Consider the following 24948-nt stretch of genomic DNA (forward strand, 5'->3'; position numbering starts at 1 on the left):
TTAAATTTTTTCGAATTTAAATTCAAATTGAATCAAAAAACAATTTTTTTCAAATTTTGAATGAAAATTGAGTCAAATAATAATAATAATTTGTGACTAAATTATATTTTTTCTAAAAAGAAATTTCTACTTTCAGCAAATCAAAATTGAATTTTCAACCGAATTTTTACTAAGCCAAATTTTTGGAAATCAGAAAAAAAATTTTTTTTATTAAAAAGTACGAAATTTCAATTTGGAGGAATTTTAAAAGACAGAATTTTTAGAAGTCAGAAATTTTTATTTTACCGAATTCGCCAATTAAAATTTTGCTCTTATTTATAATTTTTTATCTTTTGAAATCAAATCAATCAATTCGTAATTAAAATGTGAACAATTTTAATTTTGTTACTTTAAATCGTAAAAAGTTGATTAGCATTTGATAAAAAAGCGATATAAAATTTTTAGTTTGTTACTGAAATAGTTTCTTAATTAAAATAATTTTTTTTATCAATATTCGTATAATATCAGCTTTTATTTCTTCAAAGTAAAAAAAATAAAATTAATCTCTCTTTTCTTGAAAAATGAAGTTGCACTTGATTTTATTTGACTGTCTACCAAATTTATTAAATTATTTTAATTCAAAGTTGTCATGAATAATTAAAAAAGATTTAATTATAATAATTATTGCTTTGAAATATTGAAACTATTTGAATACTTAACATTGAAAAGTTTTCAGAATTGAAAATTATAGAATTTTACTGATTAAAATATTTTCCAAAATAAGGAAATATCTATGATTTTAATATTTTTTTTAATTGAAGAACGAATTTGAAGAATGAAAAAATTAAAATTGAATCGAAATTGCTGATACACTTTTGGAATAAAAAAACTCTTGTATAAAAAGGGTACTTAATTTAAGTATTGAGTAGTTCGTAGTTTATTCAAAATATAGCAATAGATACAAGAGTTTTGACTCCAATTTTCAAATTACCTGAATTTTTATTTTCTTTTCATTATTTTTTATGTCTTATTTTTTTAATTTCTTTTTTATTTCTTTATATATTTATTATTATATATTATTTTTTCATTTCTTTTTTGCAAATTTTGTATGACTATATTTTTATCAATAATTATTTTATTTATTTTATTTTTATGTTTCTTTCTATTATTTGTTCATTAATCTTTTTATTAGTTGTTTGATATTATGTTTATTTTTTTTACTATAATTTGCAATTGAAGAAAAACAAATTAAAATTTCAAGAAAAGAAGAATTCAGGAATTTATTGAAAAAATTGGGAAAGAAAAATTTCTAGTATCACTTCCGGTAACGTCACTTGTACGTCCGCCATATCCTACATATACATTAATTGAATGTAAGAAATCAAATTATAGACGATTTTAATAATTTATCGGAAACTAAATTTCTAGTGAATTAATCGTGAAAAAAAATTAGGTCCCCACAATATTTCTCTGTTAAATTTTTCACTTAATTTCCCCCTTTTTCTTCTATATTTAGAAAAAATATTTTTTTATATCAATAAATTTAATTTTTCTACGCGATTTTTTCGATTATAAAATACTTTTGTATTTTTATTATGTAATATTTTTTATACGAAAAAAACAAATTTCGAATCTTTTTTTTACAAAACGAAAAGATTAAAAACTATTTTGTTATTCTATACAGTTAATTTTTTTAACTGTAATAATCTTTTTTATAAAAAGAATTAAGTGAATTTTTTATACGCATCGATTTTTAATTCTGATGAGGAATTTAAAAAAAATTGTAATAATTTGAAATCTCGTAGATTTTCAAAATAAAAGGAAAAAGAATTTGTTTAACATAAGTAAAAAAAAACAAAAAAAAATAATGATCGTTTTGTAAAATTTTTGAAAAAAATTTTTAAATTTAGCGAAACTTAATGCTATTGTGAAGAGAAAGAAAAAAAGGACTGACAAGAGAAATTAATACAGATATTTTCTGTATTTCTAATTCAGTTTTCAAAAAAAAATTTTGCTCAATGAATTCAAATTGAAGGCCTTCTTTTGATTATTTGAGAGAAAAATGCACAAAAAAATGCCTTAAAATCCAAACTCAGGAATTGTTTTTTTTTATATATCATGATTCTTCGAAATATTTTCAATTTGAGACTGACTTTTTTAATACATAATTAATTTTTACAACAAAATTTTTGTGTAGAAAATTATTTCATGAATTTAAAAACTATTTTTTTTCTCAATTCCCATTTGGACTTTGTATTTACTATTATTTTGTCCCCTTTATTTTAAATTTTCAATTTTTTTATAGTGATTTCAATTTTTTGTTTAAAAAAAAAATTATAGCAATCTTGAGATTTTATTATATTTTTGAAAATATTTTGTTTTCTTTTTCTAAAAATCTTTTTTTCTATTATGTTAATATTTTTCTTTCAATGATAATGCAAAATCAAAATGTTAAAAATCCAAAATTGTAAATAGTACTGCCAATGTTTTATCAGCAATTTGACGGGTTTGTGTCAAATGGTAATGATAATATTAATTATAATTACAATAATAATGTTAGGAATATTAATAATAAGATTATTGATAATTATAATAATGATAATAATAATAATCCCTTCATGTACAAAGAAGACAATCATCTTCGTGTTAATTAGATGACCGACATACAATTAGAATTTTTGCACAGTTTAAATTGTGATATTTTAAGGATCTTGAGCAATTTTGCTTCTAGTGTTCAACGCCGTACATTTTTAATTTTTTTTATCTTTTTGCCTTTTTTAAACTTTTTTCTACCTTTTTTTAAACCTTTTTTAAATCTTTTTTTAATCTTTTTTTATACTTTTTAACTTTCTGTTTAATTCTTTTTTACCCTTTTTTACCTTCTTTCTTGATGTTTTAATGCCATGCGAAAAAATACAAAAACATTGTTTTTAAGCAACGGAACAAAAAAAAATTGTCCAGTAGACAATAAATTATCATTTTTTTTTTTTTTTGATACGGCAAAATATGCGTAAGAAAAGTACCAAAGTATTAAATATCATTAGCAATAAGTTGTAGTCTAATTGAAGAACTGTCCATTTTTTTTGTGTTTAATACAATAATTTGTACCGAAAAACTGCAATATTTCTGGTAAACGTATTTTTTACCAGTAGAGTTAATTTTAAGATAGTTTCCAATTTTTTTCATGTTTTTTTTTGCATAAATAATTAAATTTGAGATAATTCTCAAAAAAATTGAGAAACTTATTTTGATAATCAACTAAGAATCTCATATAATTATAGTCATGCGCCTTTCACGCCACTTAGAAAAATATATTACTTGCAATTATTATTATTGTATACTATTAAACGAGCTTTACAGGTCTTTGCTTTCTTAATGAAAATTCATTTTTAATTATTTACCGAAGTCGTCAATTTTCTTTTTCTTTTTTTTTCTAGTAATTTTGAAACTATTATGTAGAAAATTGTTCGTCTCGTTAAAAAATGAGGAGCAATTTAAGAAACGCAACAGCTCAAAAAAAATGAAAATTAACGCAAATTAATAATTAATTGGTATTAACAATTAATCGCTATTAAAAATTAATCTCTATTAAAAATAATATTTGTTATAATTAATATTATCCAATATTCATCAATACTTTATTTTATACTAAAAATTATAATTTATATTGTTTACATTTTTTTTACAAAAATCAATTAATTTTGTAGCTTTTAATTTTTTTTTTGTACAAAATTAATTAATTTGGTAATTTTCTTTTAATACAAAATTAAATAAGTTTCATTTCTAATATACTTAGTTAATATTTCCTCTTATTGAAACAAAAATAAAATTAAAATGTAATTGGAAATTGTTAATTGCATTTTAATTGACATTTATTAAAGTTACTATACCAAAATTAATAATTGGGGAAATTCCGTCAAAATATTAATTTTCCATTGCAATCCAAATGAATAGTTTCCTAATTAACATTTAATGATTATTTTATACTAAAATTAAGAATTAATTGATAATACTAATTATTTGCTAATTTATATGAATTTCGAAAATTATATGAGAAAGTTTAGACTATATATTATATATTTATATTTTTTAAGTATAAATAAATTTCAATTGTTCGACTGAAAATTTATTTTTCAAATGTCGAATAATATTTGACAAAATATTCATTTTAATTATTTAAAATGTAATAATGTAGAAAATGACAATAAAAATTCAAATAAAAGTTACGAAATAATTATTTGTCTTTTTCTTTTCGATAAAAATAATACGATTTAGTGTTACATCATTTTTTATTTGCTCAAATTTTGTTTATTACGTTTTAAACGAATTAATAGTAAATAAAAATTTTTTTTCTATATTGACACTTTAATTATGAAACTTTGATTTTTTTTATACATATTTTTCACTCTAGAAAAATTTGTTTTCAGGCTGAATCAACATTCTGTTTGAAAATATATTCATGTAAATATTTTTGGAGTCATTTTTGTCGTTTAATTTTTAAATGTTTGCTACAAATAATAGTACAAAGAATTAATATTAATAATAATAATTAAAAGAGAATAAATCTATTAATGATATTAATAATAACATAATATTATAAATAATATCAATGAAAATAATAATTTTTCAGTTGATAATTATCCGAAAAACTATTTTGAATAATTATTATTATTGCAAATTTCAATTTTTTACTTTGATAATAGTTTTCCGAACTATTTTTATTTTCAAAATATTTTTATTTAGAGAAACACATTTTGTGTTGTTGATTCTAAATTTACTGGGATTGAGAAGGCCTTGACAGTTTTGAACTTTATAGGGAAAAAGGTGTAAATTTTTCTTATAAGTATTACCTAATCTAGTTGTGCGATAATATTTTGAAAAAGAGACTATAAATGGAAAATTGTTTATAAAATTAAATAATAAATATTACGAATGTAAAAATAAATTGTGGGTAAAAGTAATTAGAATATTGTCATGAGGTAACACTATTTTACTGAAAACATTTTTATTTACTTAATTTTCCGATAAATTCAAAGAAATTTCTATCTATTATTCTAGAGAAATAAAAATTGTGCCATTTTTCAATAAAATAAAAGTAAACAAAAAAATTATTTTTTAATCTATTAAAATATCATTTTTAATAAAATGCAAATGGAAATTAAAAAAAATTTGCGACGATTGAGAATTGTGATATTTAAATAAATAAATAAATAAATAAATAAATAAATAAATAAATAAATAAATAAATACCTATAGAAAACAAAATGAAAATAAAAAATAAATTACAAAGTCGAAATATGAAAATTAAAGGTTTTTATTAATAAAAAAATGTTGTCATCTAATTTCAATTAGAGAATAAAATATTCCTATTCTGATAAGGAGTTATCTTTAGAAAATATCATATTTGACTAATTACAAATTTTCCTGGAATATTGACTATTTCTGATATATCCGCAACTAATGTGGGGCACAAAATTTATGCTTTTCATTAATGGAAAATTTAATCACTTTATAATTATAATTATTCCAAGTTATTTCAAAACTTTTCATGAAAATTCAACGCTTTCTCAGAAATCAAATAATATCATCAAAAAAGAAAGAAAAAACTCGATGAATTATTGAAATTGAAAAAAAAATATTTGCAATTTGTTTGATATACGGAGTAGGTAATTACATACAAATTTACTAGAAGGCTCGTAAATCGTAAAATATTTTTTTACAACGATAAATGTCTTTTCAAGTCGCGTTTAAAATTTTAATTTATTTATTTATAGAAAAAAACGTTAAAATTAACAAAAATGAAATATTTTAATTTTTAGGTAATTAATATTTTAATAAAATAAAAATAATATTAATTAAATTAATATTATTATTGATTAAAAATATTATTAGCACTTATTTATTCTTAAATTTTTTTGTAATGTTTTCAAATTTTTTAATTTCAATACTAAGATAACAAAAGTTTGCTTAATAAATAAATTTTTTATTTTATTTGTAGAATTTTTTTTATATCTTTACGAATCTGTTGATTTTTCTTGTAAATTATTTTGTGATTGAATAAAATTATTAGCTCACTCCAATATTTACAAATTTTTTGTATTGTTTTGAAACTTTTTTTATTTTCGTGACATTTAATAACAAATATGAAAGAGGAAAATTCTCTCAATTAAAAAGGAAAACTTTAGTATCACTATCTATTTGCAAAAGCAAAAAAGGGGGAAAAGAAAAGGAATATTCTAAAATTCGAAACTTTTTTTGTGTGTAATTATTAAATAACAATTAATAATTAAATGAATTTACAAGTTAAATTTACTTCGTTCATAATTACAATACAAATAATTATATATTATAATCAACATTTTTTTCAAGAATTGAATTATTTCGAGTAAATGTAATTAAAATTGTATTGAAAATAATTTAATTCTTGGGAAGATTTTTATTAAAATTTTTTTAAATAATTGAATTATTTTGAAGAATTTATTTTAATTTTCTTAAAAATAATGGAGTTTTCTTTAATAATTTTTACTGAAAATTTAATTGAATTTTATGAAGATTTTCTTTTAAGTTTTTAAAATAATCGTGTTTTTGTAATTTATAATTTTAAATTCATTTAAAAAATGTTATTATAGTTTTTATAAATAATTACATTTTTTTTTTGAAAAATTTCATTGTAAAAATAATGTAATTTTTTAAAATAATTTTAATTGAAAATTTTGAGAACAATTGAATTGTTTAGAAAAATTTTATTGCAATTTTTAAAAATAATTGAACCTGTTAGAGAAATTTTATTAAAAAATTGTATTGAAAATAATTGAATTTCTCAGAAGGAGAAATTAATAAAAATTCAATTATTTCAAAAATAATTGAATTCTTGACAAGAATTTTACAATTTATAAAAATAATTGAATTGTTTCGAAGAATTTTTTTATCAGAATTGAAATAATATTGAAAATAATTGAATTCCTCCGCAACATTTTATTATTTATGAGAATAATCGAATTCCTTTATAGAATTTTATTATTCATGAAAATAATTGAATAATAATTAATAATTGAATAATAATACAATACTATATTAATTAATTAATAATTTAGAATAATTTAATTAATAAATAATTATAACAACTCATTATTAAGTTAATAATTAATTATTAAAATTTTACGATTTAAATGATTCTAAAAATTTTTTAAATTCAAAATTCAAATACTAAAAATAAATTTATAATTACTCTGCAAAAATAATTTCTATTGTTCAAAATATATTCAGGGGTGGAATTTTTTGGAGCAATTTCAAGTTGGAAAAAATGAAAATAGAAATAGAAAAATAAATGATTATTGACAAAAATAATATTACAAATTCAAGTGAAAATTAATAGAGTCTGATTTAATACGTTTACCTGAGGAATTTTTCTCAAAGTATTTTAGTATACGCATATCAAAGCTGAAATCGCGCATGTCTTGATTTAGGCGACCCAGGTCTGTCTTCTTTTCAGCCCTTCGCTATTCAAACCAGAGTGAACATCCCAGAACCAGAAACAGTAGTGTCTAGACTTTGAGACGTTGAGCGTCTATATATTATATGTGATTTTTGTCGTTTAGTGCGTGAGTGTGATTGCAAAAAATATATTTATCAAAAAAAGAAAATAAATCAATTAATTTATCACTCTAGATTAATATTAATAATAAAAATAATATTTAATACTATAAATAATTTTAACAAGAAAATAATTTTCTTTCTTCGTTACAAAAAAAAAAATTATTGTATTGATAAAATCAAAGAAAAATTTTTAGCAAAGAAAAAATATAAGTGTATTATTAATATTGGATATTGTGCGTCAATTACGGAAAAAAGAAGTTAATTAAAAAAAGTGCGAAAAATGTACAAAGAAATTATTTATCATGGTGTGAAAAATCTCAAATTAACAAAAATAGGAAATAATATTTTTAGACGTTTTCACAATGGAAATCAGGTAATTTGAAAAATTATTTAATTAATTAGTTAATTATTTTTGATTCCCTTTCATTTTTTGAGGGAAAAAAAATTTGTTTCTCATCTTTAACGATCAATAATTTTGCGCTTGAGAGTTAAAGCCGTTAGATTTTCAATTTTTTGTTAATTTATTATTATGTTTAATTTAATACTTTTTTATAATAGTATTTTTAATTTTATAAAAATAACAATAATAATAATTATTATTATTATCATTAATGGATTTTTTATTACACTTGATTTTTGGAAATTTAATTTTGTTCTTTATCAAAATTATTAAAATGCGATTTAGAATATTAATGTTTAAGTTAAAAATAGTTAATAACTGTATTACATTGTTAAAAAAGAGAATTGTAAATTAGGAATTTTTTTTATACCGGTTAATGAATAATTAAAGACTAGAACACGTGCATGGGTAATCGTATTTTTTTATTTTTTATTTATTTATTTTTGTTAATAGAACATTTTTGTATTCCTAGTAAAAAGATTGTAATTTTTATTACTTACTTTTATTTTAATTCAGAAAAATTTGCATTTAAATGAAAAATATTTCTAAATAAAGAAATTTAGTATTTTATTAGTTGAATTGATTTATTTATTATTATTATTATTATTTATTTTTTTTTTAATAAAAAAGAGAATTTTTCGATTTGAATAAATTTTGCTGAAATTACACGTGGGGAGGTTTCTGCTTGGGGTAGATTTGTGTATTATAAAATCAATACTAGACATGGGTTTCGAGAAACGTTTACATTGATAGTTCAACCGAAAGAAAACGTAGAATTAAAAAAAAGAATAATTAAAAAAAATCGGTTTTAATTTTTTTTTTTAGAAAAAGATATGGTCTATTTGCTTTTTAAAAAAAAACATTTTTAAAAATAATTTTAATTAAAAAACAGTTTAATTTTTTATTTTCAATTACTGAAACTCCTGAAACTGAATAAAAAGTACATTAAATTTTAAACATTATTTTATCGATTGTCGAAGTTTGAGAAAACTAACTGTTTGTAATGATAAATAATATTCCATTGTTAACTTTCCTTCTCACATTTTGTGACATAATATTGACATAACAATTTTATTCAAATTAATTTTTCAACCACGATAACAGTTCAATTGTTTATTCAAAAAGAAGAAAATAAAAAACAGAAATGGGAATAAAAATTATATCCTATATTAAACAAAAAACAAATATAATGAAATAGATATTTTACTCCTAAATATGTTTTTTTTTGTAATTTTCAAAAAGGTCAAATATTTGTTTTCTGAATTCAGGAAGAAAAAAATGATTAAAAATTAAGGAAATGACGAGAAATAAATTTCTAGTTTTATTCAAAGAGGGAAAATTTATTAAAAATCATAACTGGTAAAATGAAAAATGACTAAAATAATAATATTTTTCTTTTGAGTTTCCTTTTCTTATCGTAAGTCAATGAACGAGTGAACTAATTTGTTAATTTGTATACTTATAAGATTATGTAAATCATTTGTACTTTTAAGTATTTAATTATTTTACTATTAATTTTAGTTACAATTTATTTGATTTTCTATTCATTTGTTTCATTATTTATTCAATTTTTTACTTATTATTCTCTATTATCATTAAAATCATTAATTAATATTATTGCTTTCTCATAGAGAAAGGATTGTATTTTAGTAACTAATATTATTTTTAATTTTCTATTTATTTTATTAAAAATTAATTTATTTTATTAATCATTAAGTTATTAACATTAATCATTAATATTAATAATTTATTAATATTAATCACTTGTTTTATATTTATTTTATTTATTTATTTATAATTATACATTTATTAATTATATGGAATTGGAAATTTTTAAATTTGAACTCCAACGGTGGGAATTGAACCCTAAACCCAAGACATCACTCTCTCAACGTGAGCGTTTAACGACTGCGACTACCGAGGATTTCTTTTAATATATTTTATTATTTACTCAATTTTCTTCTCATTTACTTTATTAATACTTAATTTGAATTTCCCAGCCAATTATTAGTTTTCTTTTTTTTCCTTTCCTTCTTCTTTATCTCAAATTTTCTTTCTATTTTTATTTATTCTATTATTAATTAAATAAAATATTAAGTAACATAAAAAATAAATAAAATTATTAATTATTAATTGTACGAGAATTTTTTAAAGAACAATTTATTTTTCTTTCGTTTTTGGTATTAAAAATGTTATTCTTTCATATTTTTAAATTTCTATTTTTATTTTCCTTGACATAAAGAGGAAATTTTCTTTTCTTTTTTTGCTTCTCATTCTTCTCAATACTTAGCACTGACTCAGAATATCTAAAAATGGTTTATTTAAAAAAAAAATTCGGGTGGATATCTTCTGCGCTTTTAACACAAACTACGTCAGCGGATTTTTTTACTAAATTAAAAAATTATATTTAAAAAATGAATTAAAAAAAAATTTATATTTTAAAATGTTATAGAGAAGATTTTGATAATTTTTGATATTTTACAGAAAAAGGCTGCGGTCCCAGCGTCAATGAGATTAGGAACAGCCAGGTATTTGGATGCAGCTTATGGAAGTGCCTTGGAATTAGAGCGCGTGCCAACACGGTACTAAAAATTTGCTTTCAATGTTGATTCTAATTAATTAATTGCAATTTTCAGCCAATTTACGATGCAGTTCAATATTATGTAATGTCAATATATACATATTTCATTTTCTCAATGCAATTTAACACACGAGGCATTTTTGTTTGAGTGTTTTTTAATTATATTCTCATAAATTATTGTTAAATTATTAAATTAAATAATAGCAATAATAATAATTATTAATATATTAATAATTATTAATAATTAATATTACCGTTGATTATTAACGTTAAATATTAATAATACCGTTAATTATTAATATTATTAAAATAAAAATAATTCGGGTGTATTTTCGTAAATATTTTTTTTTACTTTTAATTTAGGTAACTAATTTTTTAATTTATGAGAAAACAAATTATTAAAATAGTCTCTAAGCGTGTGTTTAAAATAAAATTTGTGCTTCTTAACAAAACTGTATACTAAAAGTTTTATTCTATTTTTTATTTTTATTTAAAAAAAAAATTTATTTGAAAATCTCAAAAAAAATCTACTCAGTTTAAATAAGTGACTAATATTTTTGTTTTAAAAGAAAGGGCAATTTAACAAATCGTTTGTTTAATGTCAGGGTTTTGTGTGCCTGAAAAAAATTTCTATTTACTTACAAGAAAAAAAAATTGACGTTGGAAATTTTTTGAGTGTTTTTTTTCCTTTTTTAAAGTAAACCAATTGATTAAAAATTGGCAAAATTTGTTAGTTTTGTCAATTGGGAGGAAAAAATTGACAAAATTATTATTTAATTCAAAACGTACGTTAAATAATAAGAGAAATAAAAAAAAATTAATAAAAGTGTTACAAAAATGAAAAATAGCACTTTTAACGATAATGTATTTTCTTTACAGTAATTACAGCTTTATTCATGACAGCCATTATATGTAGTGAGTACCATGTAATTTTGCATGGAAAAACATTGAAATTAAACAAAGAAAAATTTATAATTTATTTTCAAATGCGGCTTCTAGTTTTAATATAGTTATTAATAATTAGTGAAATAAATTTAATTTTCCCTCTTAAATTAATTTTAGAGAAGCATGATTAATTCTTTTCTTTGCTAGTTTCCTCGTTTTTTCTCTTAAAACGCAATTATTACATTTTTGTTTACAAGTTGTTTTTTTAATCATTAATATTTTTTTCAAAAATAAATTTTTTTACACAAATTTCTATTTTTAAAAAGCCGAAGTTTGAATATTTCAACAACAAAAAATTGTTTTTGACTCTATGTAAATTGGAAATAAAGCCATCAGGTTAGGTGTCAAAAAATATTTTTCAATTTACTGTCAAAATCTTGAAATTTGATTTTTTATTGAACAGAAAAAAAGAACATGCGAATTTCCTGGTTTAAATTTTCAAAATCAGTGTCGAATTTCATTTTTAAACGTAAATACAGGTATTTTTGTTTTTCACTATCATAAATAATAATTATTTTATCATTGTAATTAATTAATAATTTTCTCAGCAAAGAATGCGATTCATAAATAAAACATTATTAAATGTATAAAATATTAGGGAAAAAAATAATTTTGTTTACAGGAAATTCTAGAATGAAAACAGTAGAAATGAGAAATCGTTAATTATTACATTTGACATCATTTTATTAAATAAAATTATATCCTAAAGTACTTATTAATTAGTTAATAAATAATAACAGTTAATACTTAATATAAATAATATCATTAATTATTGATAACCTGCACAAGTGAGAATTTTTTTATAACAAGTTAACAAATCTTTGCGAATTTTCAATAAAAATATGTATAATTTTTTTTTTTAAATTAATTTCAAATATAAGTATTTTTTTTCTTTTAAACAGTTTAAAATTAAATTATGTTTTTTTATTTTTAACAATTTGAAATACGAATATTTTTTTATTCCAACTCATTAGAAATAAAAGTAAATTTCCAAACGGTTTGAAATAAAAATGTTGATATATTTCTAAACATTTTTAATAAAAACATGTTTTTTTTTATTTCTAAACATTTGAAATACAAATAGTTTTTTATTTCGAATTATTTGTAATAAAAACATTTTTTTTGTTTCCAACAATTTTAAATACAAATATTTTTTTATTTCTAACAATTTTAAATATTTTTTTAAGCTCCAAATCATTTTGAAGTAAAAAATATTTTCTTTTATGTCTGAAAATTTGAAATTAAAATATTTGAAGTTTATTTTAAATAATTTGAAATAAAAATTGAAAAAGTATTATTAAAAAAAAAATTAGAAATTTTTGAAATTTGTTCTTTGTCTCTTTTTTTTTACCTAAATATTTAATTACTTTTAAATATCATTAGAATATTCAATTTTTTTGTTAATATTTACAAAATTATTTTAAATTTAGAGACATTAGTAAATTTCCTTATTTTTTAAAAATATCTTCTAGTTTTTGTTCCATAATTGAAAATAGATTTATTCATTATTACTAATTGTACTTAAGTTTATTGCCAAAGTATATTTTGCAATTTAATAATTACTTTGTTTAATGTATTTGTAAAAAGGTATTTTCTTTCAAAAATTCTACTTTTTGCTATATTGAATATTGTGTTATTAGCAAATTTATTTATTTATTTATTTCACTGATCTTAATTAGTATTTTGTGATTTGCAGAATGTTTCTATTTATTTTCTACTTAATAATTTAGAATTTAATAAATAGTCCTACTTTTTTTATATTCTGGGCTTTTTTTTCTTCTTTCTATTTAATTATTTAATTTTTTTCCTATTTAAATTTATTGTTATTAATATTTAGTGGAATTATTATTATTCACTTTTTATACATTCTGATTAAAAGAAAAATTAATTTATTTTTTTGTTTTCAGTACCAGAGATCAAGATCAAGCCAGTAATGTTGAAGATGTTCTCTTCGACATGTTCAAAAATGAAGATACCGGTCTTTTGCCCGTTGGAAAATTTTTAGCAGTGAGTAGAGAGTTGTGCAATAACGAATTTTTTTCTAATAAATATATTTTGGCGAAAAAAAAATTATTTTTGAAGATTACAGTAAAACACGAATTTTACATAAAGCGAACAAAAAAATGGATAAAACTGTTTTAAAAAAATTTAATTATTATTGTAGTAGTAAAGAATTTAATTAATTATGGTGAAAATTTTAATGAAAATTCTTGTAACAATTTAAAAAAAAAATTTTTATAGTTATTTATTAATAAATAAATTAATTAATTGGTAACTATTGAACTTAATAAAAGTAAAAAATAATAAAACAAAGAAATAGTAAAAGTAAATAATAAATAGTTAAATAATAAAAGTATGTGTATAATAATTATGAAACTGTTTTGCAGGCTTTGAGAACGACAGGTCTAAGGAAAAATGATCCTCGGCTACAAGAATTGACTGAAAATTTAAAACAAGAGCATATAAAAACCGGTGGTCACGAAGGCATATCCCACGAAACACAAAAATTAGATCGAGAACAATTCAAAAGGTATTTAATTATTAATATTAATATTTAATTTAATAAAATTAATTATTTTATTCAAAAGTGTTTTTATTACTTTCTACATTAGCGATAAATTAAAGAATCATTTTGCAAATCTTCAATATCAAAAGAAAATATAAAACATTCAAGAAACAATATTATTTGTCTATAAATTTGTCAATAATTTTAATTTTAATTTTTTATTTTAATCGTTAATGAAATTCATTTTAATATAGAAGGCAAAAAATGTAGTTAACTCACAAATTATGAATTAACTTTATTAAAATTAATTGAATAATTTGAAAAATTTTCAAAAGAAAATGTTGATTAATAAAATTTTGTTTATTTTACAGAATTGTTAGTCCAAATATTGTTCTAATATCGAGAGCGTTTAGACATCAATTTATAATTCCAGACTGGGCTGGATTTATAAAGCATATAGAAGATTTTTATTGGAAATGCAAGACAAATACAGAGGGGAAGGTTGCTTCTTACATTCCTCAATTAGCTAGAATGAATCCAGAATATTGGGGTGTTTCTGTTTGTACAATTGATGGGCAACGATTTAGTATTGGCGATACGTCAATTCCATTTACACTTCAGAGTTGCAGTAAACCATTGACCTATGCTATTGCCCTTGAAAGATTGGGTCAAGAAATGGTTCATCAATATGTTGGTCAAGAACCGTCCGGAAGAAATTTCAATGAACTTGTACTTGACCATAACAGTGAGTTTTCTCTTCTTAAATTATCCATGAATTTTTTTTTTTCATCTAAAAAACTTTTTAATCACAATGAATTTAAAAACAATAACTTGATTTTTTCTTAATTCTGTAAATAATTAAATTTATTTTAATTTGATATTAAATTGAAGTTATTAATTTTAATTAACTTAAAAATGATTTTCGTATAAAGTAGGAAAAAATTTTCATAATTTTTGGTTACAAAATTTTTCGTCTCTTTTGAAAAAAAATCTCTATATAATTTATATTTTTTAATCAGAATTTTTTTAACGAAATTATAATTTCTTTTTTTTAGAAATTAATGATAAAAATTTGCATAATTTTTATTTCATAATCACAATTTTTATATAAAATCCTGTTTTTTTATTTTAAAGTAATGAATTTGGATCATTTCTGTTTTTCACTCACAATTCTTTAACAAAATCTGAAGTATTTTTAGAAGTAATAAGTAAAACTTTTTTTCTATATTAATAATCGTTGTCTTCCGGTAATCTGTTCGCAGTTTAAAGTTAGCTATTGTTTGCTTTTTTGTTTCATAACTTGTTTAAAAATTTTTCTTTTTAAATATTTTCAATTTTAAAATAAATTAATGTATTGAAAATCATCGAACTGTTGCAAAGAATTTTATCAAAAAATTTGATAATAATTGAATTCCTTCGAGGAATTTTATTATTTAGAAAAATAATTGAATTCTCGCGAAGAATTTTGTTAAAATTTTTTAAAATCCTAATTAAATTCCTTTGAAGAATTTCTTAAAGTTTTTATTTGAAAAGAATTGAATTTTATGAAAAATTTGTTTCAAGTTTTTAAAATAATCGTGATTTATTACTAATTGTAATTAAACATTTAATTATTGAATTCTTTTGAAAAATTTAATTGAATTTTTGCAAAGAATTTTACTATTTATAAATAAAATTGAATTGTTTAGAAGGATTATTTATTAAAATTTCAGAAAATAATTGTATTCGTTCGTAAAATTTTATTAAAATTTTGTTTAAAAATTAATTAAATTTTTTCAAAAAAGTTTACTATTTATAAAAATAAATTAAATTCTTACGAAGAATGTTATTATTTATGAAAATAATTGAATTCCTGCGACTAATTTTATTAAAATTTTTGAAATTAATAAAGAAGAATTGGAATTAATTAGTAAATTAGTTAATAATTGAATTTTTTTAAAGTTTGAATCTGAAATTATTCAAAAATTCAAATTTAAAAATACAAAATTTTGTAATTTGCATAATAATAAATTGAATATCACGTTTCCGGCGCTAGCGCGCGTAACAGTTACTATTTAATTTATAATTGATGACAATTAATTATTGTATTTTGTAATAATTGACCTAGAATTACATTATTTTTTATTTTTTTATAACTCAAAAAGATGTTTATTAATTTTTAAAAATTACCGATTTTATTTATTTATGTTTTTTCGTCGTCGCGCCAAATTTTGAAAGATAATCATTTTCCTTATTCCAAAAACAAATTATAATTTTTTAATAATAATATAAAAATTGTGATTCACAAATCAAAATCATGCAATTTTTTTTCCATAAAAAACCAAAAGTTTTGCTAATAAATCTTGTTTGACAAATCGAAATTATGCAGGATTTTTTTTATTTATTTTTAAGAAAAATTGGAATATTATTTATCAAATTTCAAGCATTTTTTAAAAGTAAAAAAATTTGTATAATTTATTATTTTTTAATCGCGATTTAAAAAAAATTCTGATTTTTTAGAAATAAATGAAAACAATAATTGTTAATGTTAATTGATTTCCCCTTTAATTACTTTTTAAATGTAATAATAAGTATCAATGATAAACATAAGTTGTATTCTTTTAATAATTGACTTAGAATGTGCACGCGCGTTTTAACACGCGTAGGTATCTAATGCTAGTATGAATATTAAATGTTAATTATCTTTTTTTATATTATCGAAACTTGATTGTTTAAATTTAAATATTTCTAAATTCTTAACACAATGTTTTAAAGATAGATGTGAATTTTTAAATATTTTATTAAGGAAATGTCAAGAATTAATTAAAATTTTGTGAAATTGAATTGAAAATAATTAAATTTTTTGAATTAGATTTTAATAAAATTTATTAATTTGATTAGTGATTAAAAAAATCAAATTTAAAAATTTTTAAACAAATTATAATTTACAAAAAATCAATTTAGTAATTAATAAATAAATAATTATCATTCTACAGTTTTAAATATATTTTTTGCATATTTTTTGCAGAAAAGCCACACAATCCAATGATAAATGCGGGAGCAATTTTAATTTGTTCATTATTAAAGGCATTAATAAAGCCAGAAATGACATTAGCTGAAAAATTCGACTTCACGATGAATTATTTCAAGCGTTTAGCAGGAGGTGAAAATTTGGGTTTCAATAATGCCGTTTTTCTCTCGGAACGTGAGGCAGCGGATAGAAATTACGCCCTCGGCTTTTATATGCGTGAGCACAAATGTTACCCGGACAAAGTCGACCTGAAAACAGTTATGGACTTTTATTTCCAGGTAGAATTTCCTCTCATCTGTTGACAATATGGTTAAAATTTTCGTACACTTTCGAAGATAAATTGCACTTTAAGATTCTTGATTCTTTCGAGTAAAGTAAGGAAATTTTATTCAACAAAATATCAAATTATTCGAAATTATTCGAAACCTTAAAATAGTCTATGAATTTTCTTTCTTAAATTAAAAAAAAAAGTTTCAATTTTTAGAAAGAATCAATTATTTTATCACTTATTTTTGTACTTGAATAATTGAATTCTCGTACAATTTTATTATAAGAATTTGATTTGAAGAAGAATTTTAGTTAAAATTTTAGAAAATATTTTAAGAATTGAAAGAATTATTGTAGTTCTAATTTTAATTTAATTAAATTTTGAATGATTGTAGATTCAAAATTTAAAGAATTCACTTATTTAAAATATTTAGGCTTGTTTATTATATTCAAAAATTTTAATAAAATTTTTCGCAAAAATTTCATTATATATTCTCATAAATAAAAATATTTTTTAGAGCAAATCAATTAGTGTCAATACAATTCTAATAAAATTTCTCGAAAAAATACAATTATTTTTAAAAATATTAATTGAATTCGAGTATTTTGAAAAATTTTAATATAAATTCAATTATTTTCAACAATTCTTGATGAAATTTTTTTTAAAAAAACCATCATTTTCAAAATTTTTAATAAAATTCCTTCAAAAAATTCAATTATTTTCATAAATAAGAAAATTCTTCAAAGGAAATCAATTATTTTCATAAATAATAAAATGTTTCGGAGGAATTCAATTATTTTCAGTACAATGTAATAAAATTTCTCAAAAGAATACAATTATATTTAAAAATATTAATTAAATTCAATTATTTTCAAGAGTTTTAATGAAAATTCAATTATTTTCAACAAATTCTGATAAAATTCTTATGAGAAATTCAATTATTTTTGTAAAAAATAAAATTCTTCTGAGAAATTCAATTATTTTTTCAATACAATTTTAATAAAATTTCTAGGAAAAAATTTAATTATATTCAAGATAATTTTAATAAAATTTCTCTAACAGGTTCAATTAATTTTAAAAATTGTAATAAAATTCTTCTAAACAATTCAATTATTCTCAAAAGTTTTTAATAAAATTCTTTGTAAATTTCAATTATTTTTCAAAATTTTCAATTAAAATTATTTTAAAAAATTACATTATTTTTACGAAATTTAATAAAATTCTTTAAGAAATGTATTTTTTTTTACAAAAACTCTAATAAAATTGTTTAGAAGATTTTAATTTTCTATGAATAATTTTAATATAATTTAATAGAAAAATTGTTAATTACAATTAATGATAAACAGGGTTATTTAAAAATTTTTAAAGAAAATCTTCAAAAATATTCAATTACTTTCAAAATTTTCAGTAAAAATTATTTTAAAAAAAACTCCATTACTTTCAAGAAAATTGAAATAAATTCTTTAAAACAATTAAATTATTTTAAAGATTTTTAATATAAATCTTGCCAAGAATTAAATTATTTCCAATACAATTTTTGATAAAATTCTTGAAATAAATTCAATTATTTTTAAATTTTTTGATAAATACTTTCCAAGAATTCAATGATTTCCGGTAAATTAATTTTAAAATTGAAAACATTTAAAAATTATTTAAAAAGTTAGGAAATAAAAATGCAAACAGTAACTAACTTTTCAAACTGCGAACAGATTACCGGAATACAACGATTATTATTAATATAGAAGATAGATTTTTTTGAAGAATTGCAACTAAAAATTTGTAAAATAATTAAATTTCAAAACGTAACTGAATTTTTTAAAATTTCAATTATAAAATAAATAAAAATAAATTTTTAAATATTTGCTTAACAAAAATGATTGAAGTTTTAAATGATTTTATATAGAAATTCTAAAAAAGGTTTTTGACAAATTGCAATTAAATTCTTTTTGGAAGATAATTGAATTCCTGAAAATATTTTTAAAAACTGAAAAAATTAAAAGTTGTGACAAATTTCATTGAAATAAATTTTATATTTAAAAGAATTTAATTTTATTACTTTTAAAAAATATTTTGAAATATAATCGTAGTTTTGAGGAATTATATTTTATATTTCGAAAAGTTATATTTTTTAAAAAGTAATAAATTTTCATTAAATTTCGGTAAGAAAGTTTTTGTAACTAACAATGGGTATGAAAATTTGACTTGCTTGTATTTATGCTAGTTATTAATAAAAATATTCATTTTTCGTAACCGGTGGTTGTCGAATTAGAAAAAGAAGAATTATTTGTAACTCTAATAATTAAAGTTATTTAAATTTAATTTTTAGTGCTGTGCCATGGAAGCAAATTGTGAAACAATGTCTGTGATGGCAGCCACTTTGGCGAATGGGGGAATTTGTCCAACCACGGAGGAAAAAGTTTTGAAACCCGATAGTGTTCGAGATGTTTTGAGTTTAATGCACAGTTGTGGAATGTACGATTACAGTGGACAATTTGCTTTTAAAGTAAGAATTTATTAAGATTTTCTTAATTAAGTAAAGTATAAAAAAAAGTAATTTTACTTTTTATGATCATTCTAAATTAATTTGTTTGCTAAATTTCACTTCTACCTTAAGGTAATAAAACATAATTTTAATTTACAATTTTTATTTCAGGTAGGAATTCCGGCAAAATCAGGAGTATCCGGAAGTTTATTAGTAGTCATTCCAAATGTCATGGGAATTTGCACGTGGTCACCACCTTTAGATCCATTGGGAAATTCTTGTCGTGGCGTTCAATTTTGCCAGGAATTGGTCTCTGAATTTAATTTCCACAGGTCTGAAAATCAAATTGCTTTATATTCAAAAATTTTTTTTTGTTTTTCAAAAATTAATCTTTTTCCTTATTTTTTAAATTAAATTTAAAAATTTATTTTATTCAAAAGATTATTTGATTTTTGTACAGTTTTTTTAAATCGCAATTTCTAAAACTTTTTTTTCTAATGAAGATGAATTTCTAAAATTTATTTGTCCCATAAAGGTCATTTTCTAAAATTTTTTTTCTAACAATATTCAGTTTCTATTAATAAATGTAATTTAATTTAATGAATTAATTGGATAATAATTTCGGTCAATTAATAAATAACAATAATTCTTGCTTTTCGTTTAAAACATTTTTTAAAAAATTATTTTCTATTATAAAATAAATAAAAAATATTTTTTTAATCAAAATAAGTTATTTTTAGTTTATCAGGGTTGCCACGCAACCTGGAAAAGTAAGGGAATTTTGGTCGAAATCCTAGAAAATTGTTAAACTAAAGTTTATTCTTAAAATCTAATTTTACATAAATATTTCAAAATTAATTAAATTTTAAAAAAAAGTTGCGTTTACAATTTTCATAAGTACAGATGAATTTCAAAAGATTTTAATTTGAAATTTTGTAAAATTTCAATTTTGAATGAATTTAATTAGAAATCGTCTTAAACAACGTAGATTTTTGAGAAATTTTAATTATTTCAATTCTTCTGAAATTAATTAAATTTTTCAATATATATTTTTAATTGATTATTAAAAATAATGGAATTATAGAAGAATTTTAATTAAAAACACTAAAAGAAATTGAATTTTGAAGCAATTACAAATGATTGCAGAAATTTAATTATTTTCAAAAATAAGTAACATTCTTCTAAAATTTAATTATTTACAAAATTTTTAATCAAATTCATAACAAAATTTCAATTATTTTCAAAGACTTTTATCAATTCAATGATTTTTAATAAATCTACTACTTTAATAAAAATTTTTATTAAGATTTGTCAAGAGAATTCAATTATTTAAAAATTTGTTTATAAAATTCTTCATGAAAATTCAATTTCAAGAAACATTCAATTATTTAATAAAATATTTATTTTTGTATTTAAATAATTGAATTCTCATGGATTTTTTTTTAGTAAATATTGATTTAAAAATGAATTTCAGTTAAAATTTTAGATTATTATTGAATATTGAAAGCAATATAGCGTAAATTTTTAGAAATAATTGAATTTTGAAAAGGTTTCAAATTAAAATCTTGGAAAATTTGAACTTTTCATACTTTTAACTAACAATTCTGTAGAATAAATTTTTTAAAAAAGTTCAATTGAATTTTTCTTTATTTCTTCAACTTTTTATTTTCTAATATTTATATTTAATTGAAATATGTCAGAATAATCGAAATTACGTAAAAATTAATATATTGAAAATAATTGAATTTTTACGAAGAATTTTATCATTTTTGAAAATAATTGAATTCTTGCTGAGAATTTTATCAATTTTGAAAATAATTGAATTCTTGCGAAGAATTTTGTCAATTTTAAAAATAATTTAATTATTTCGAAGAATGTTATTGAAATTTTTGAGAATAATTGAATTACTGCGAATAATTTTATTATCTATAAAAATAATTAAATTCTTGACAAGATTTTTAAGGAAATTTAGTATTAATTTTTCTCAAAAAGTTTAATGGAATTTTTTTTTAATTATTTGAATTTTTTAATTTCTAATTTTTTTCATTGAAGAATGTCAGAATAATTGAAATTTTAGGTAAAATTGAATTGTAAACAAATGTAGTTTTAAAAACCTGGAAAAATTCTGTTTTTTAACCTGGAAAACCTGGAAAAGTCAGGGAATTTGAAATGAAGAAAAGCGTGGTAACCCTGATAATTTATTTATTATTCACATATTATGATTGAAAATGTTGAGACTAACGATTATTATGTTTAATATTTGCTAATTGTGTGTCGACAGATACGATAATTTGAAACACGCGACAAATAAGAGAGATCCAAGAAGGCACAAATATGAGACGAAAGGATTGTCAATTGTAAATTTGCTTTTTAGCGCAGCTAGTGGTGATGTAACGGCAATGCGAAGGTGAAAGCAAAATTGATGATGAATGCTTTTTTTTAATTCATTTTTTTCCATTTAATTTACTTTACTAATTTATTTTGATATTTATTTTTTTTTCTATTTTATTAATATTCATTTTCATTGAGTTCTTTTTTCCACTAACCGATTTTTATTTTCATTTACACAACTGTTAAACACAACATTATGAACGCGTGCACACAAAAATACACGCAGTCTGAAAGAACTAACAGAATGGTGAGTTGCTTTTTTTAGAAGATTTTTTAAAATGTTTTTTTAGAAATATTTTTTCAGTTTTCTTTTCATTTGCAATGTTTTCTGATGCTTTTTTCTTAAAACAAACATGACAAACAAGAAACATTAAACTATTTCACGAGTTTTATTTTTATAGAAAAATTCGCATATCGAAAAACGAGGGGAAAAGGAAAGATAACTTTCCCTTCATTTAATATATTTTTGAACACTGAATTTTGTTTTTAATTTTGTTTTTTTCGCAAAAACTAAAGAAAAATTAAATGAATTATAGGGAAATAAAATAAATTAAATGAATATAATAATATATTAAAATTTAATATAAAAACATTACAATTTTTTAGATGTGTGAATTTTTTAGTTCTACACTTTTTCTTTTGATTTCTTGTCATTTTTTTACGATTTGTAAATGAAATAAAATTACTAAAGACGGAAAATTTTATTTATAATTTCAATTTAAAAAAAATACTTTACTGTTTTTAGGCATCGACTGAGTGGCATGGACATGACGTTATCTGATTACGATGGTCGGACAGCTTTGCATTTGGCAGCAAGCGAAGGGCATTTGGATTGCGTCGAATTTCTCATCGAGCAATGTGGAGTACCTCATAATCCAAAAGACAGGTGAAATATAAACAATTAGTTTTTTTTATTAATTTTATTATTGTTAATCTTCTATTTTATTTGACAATTTTTTTCTTCCTAATATTTTGAATTTTTAAATTAATGAAATTCTAATTTAATGTTTTGAAGATTAAAGATTACAAAAAAATTAATTAAATCAAATTGTTTTCAATTAAAAATATTTCTTTTATAGTTTATAATTTTGAATTTGAAATAATTGAATTCTTATAACGAAATTTATTCAAATTTTTCAAAATAATTAAATTTCTTGAGAAAAATTTGTATTAAAATCATTAAAAAATAAGTTAATTTTTTCAAGAAAATTAAATTAAATAATATTGAATTCTTTCGAGAAATGTTATTAAATATGAAAATAATTGAAATCTTTGTAAAAATTTTATGAAACTTCTATTAAGAATAAATGAATTCTTATAAAGAATTGTACCAAAATTTTTCAAAATAATTGAATTTCTACGAAAAATTTCATTATTGTATTTAATTAAATTTTTTTCTTATAAAGAATCCAGCCCTTCAATTTTATTGAAATTTTTCAAAATAAAAAAAATGTTTGCGAGGAATTTTATTAAAATTCTTTAAAATAATTAAATTGCTGGAAAGAATTTTATTAATTATGAAAATAATTCAATTCTCATAAAGAATTTAATAAAAAATTTGCAAACCAATTGAATTTTTGCGAAGAATTTTATCAAATTTTTAAAAATAATTGAATTCTTTTGAGGAATTTTATTGGAATTGTATTGAAAATAATTGAATTTCTATGAAGAATTTTATTGAAGTTTTTAATTTCGCATTTAAATTAGTTTTTTTTATTTTAATAATAAAATTTAAGAATGATTTTTTAATTTGAAATTAAAATTTTTTTAGATGGGGCAATAGACCAGTGGATGAGGCGCAAGCTTTTGGACATTCTCAGGTTGTGGAATATTTGCAGAATTACGAACTCTGTCACAATAATTCTCAGGTTGATAACAATATCAAAGATACAGCATTGAATAATGAAAATGAAAACGTGAATAATCCAAATTCTGGTAAAACATCACCAATATCATAGAGAAATTTAATTAATTAGAAAACAATTTAGAAAAAGAATATCGACAAAAACGTAACAGAATATCGAAAAAGCACCCGATTTTTTTTAATTTAAAAACTGCTTAAACCAAGAAACAAAAAAAAAAACCTTAAAAGGAATATAATTTTAGAATCAATTAGAAAGTGTTAAGAAAAATAATTTTGGAGTTTAAAACAATTTATTTTAATTCAAAAAAGTATCAATAGTGATCAAATTTTTATTTTACACAAAATAATTTTAAAAAATCTAAAATAATCAGTGCTTTTATTGAAACAAATTTTTGTTACATCTATAGACAATAGAAATAACTTTTCGGTCAATTTTAAATAATAGAAAAATGTTATCTAACTGTTGGAAATATTTTTCAACTGAAAGAAATTTAAGCGAAGGTGAAATACGTAAAATCTGCTGAACATTTTTTTTAGAAAAAACGAAAATTAGAAATATTTATTAAAAGGGACTGTGATTATTTAATTACAATTATTATACGCGCATTGTACTTCCTATTTAGTTATAGATTTGTAAATTTGCATGAACTTTTAGTAATTCTTTTTAAAATTTTTTAAAACTGTTTCGAAATCAAGTGAAAAAATATTTAAAAATCACAAATTGTTTTTATTTTTTTTTTCTTACGGATTATTTTATTTTAATTATCTTCCTCTCGTATAGTTTTTAAGATTCATTGATTTAGAAAAAAAGACAAACTAATACGGTGCTTCTAAAAATTCTTAACAAAAATAGCCTACCTCTGAGTTTAGCAGAAATTCATTTTCGATATTAACGGTTTAAAATTAAAAAAATTGAAATATTAGTA

The 24948-nt window shown here is 19.9% G+C and overlaps 1 protein-coding gene across 3 annotated transcripts; it reads left to right on the top strand.

Moving 5' to 3' along the window:
- Positions 1-7498: 7498 nt before the first annotated feature.
- On the top strand, positions 7499-24739 carry LOC122507293 (glutaminase liver isoform, mitochondrial). Of its 3 annotated transcripts, XM_043619905.1 has the most exons (13): positions 7501-7948; positions 10460-10557; positions 11436-11471; positions 13409-13508; positions 13889-14031; positions 14379-14752; positions 17015-17295; positions 19612-19788; positions 19939-20099; positions 22049-22174; positions 22385-22405; positions 22904-23044; positions 23930-24739. In XM_043619905.1, the coding sequence occupies exons 1-13, from the start codon at positions 7856-7858 to the stop codon at positions 24114-24116; spliced, it is 1938 nt and encodes a 645-aa protein (XP_043475840.1). In that variant the 5' UTR covers positions 7501-7855; the 3' UTR covers positions 24117-24739. The 3 variants fall into 3 exon arrangements, with proteins under 3 accessions (XP_043475841.1, XP_043475840.1, XP_043475842.1); XM_043619906.1 differs by lacking the exon at positions 22385-22405 and having other exon boundaries at positions 7499-7948; XM_043619907.1 differs by lacking the exon at positions 11436-11471 and having other exon boundaries at positions 7502-7948.
- Positions 24740-24948: the final 209 nt, after the last annotated feature.

This window comes from Leptopilina heterotoma, unplaced genomic scaffold (genome assembly GCF_015476425.1).
Source record: "Leptopilina heterotoma isolate Lh14 unplaced genomic scaffold, ASM1547642v1 Lhet_46, whole genome shotgun sequence".
NCBI classification, from domain to species: domain Eukaryota; kingdom Metazoa; phylum Arthropoda; class Insecta; order Hymenoptera; family Figitidae; genus Leptopilina; species Leptopilina heterotoma.

What these genes read in the sequence shown, in the direction of transcription:
- LOC122507293 (XM_043619905.1), top strand. Translation starts at nt 7,856, where the DNA reads ATGTACAAAGAAATTATTTATCATGGTGTGAAAAATCTCAAATTAACA. An exon ending in CATGACAGCCATTATATGTA is followed by an intron (nt 11,472 to 13,408) that starts GTGAGTACCATG and finishes TTTTGTTTTCAG; the next exon opens with TACCAGAGATCAAGATCAAG. An exon ending in ACTTGTACTTGACCATAACA is followed by an intron (nt 14,753 to 17,014) that starts GTGAGTTTTCTC and finishes TATTTTTTGCAG; the next exon opens with AAAAGCCACACAATCCAATG.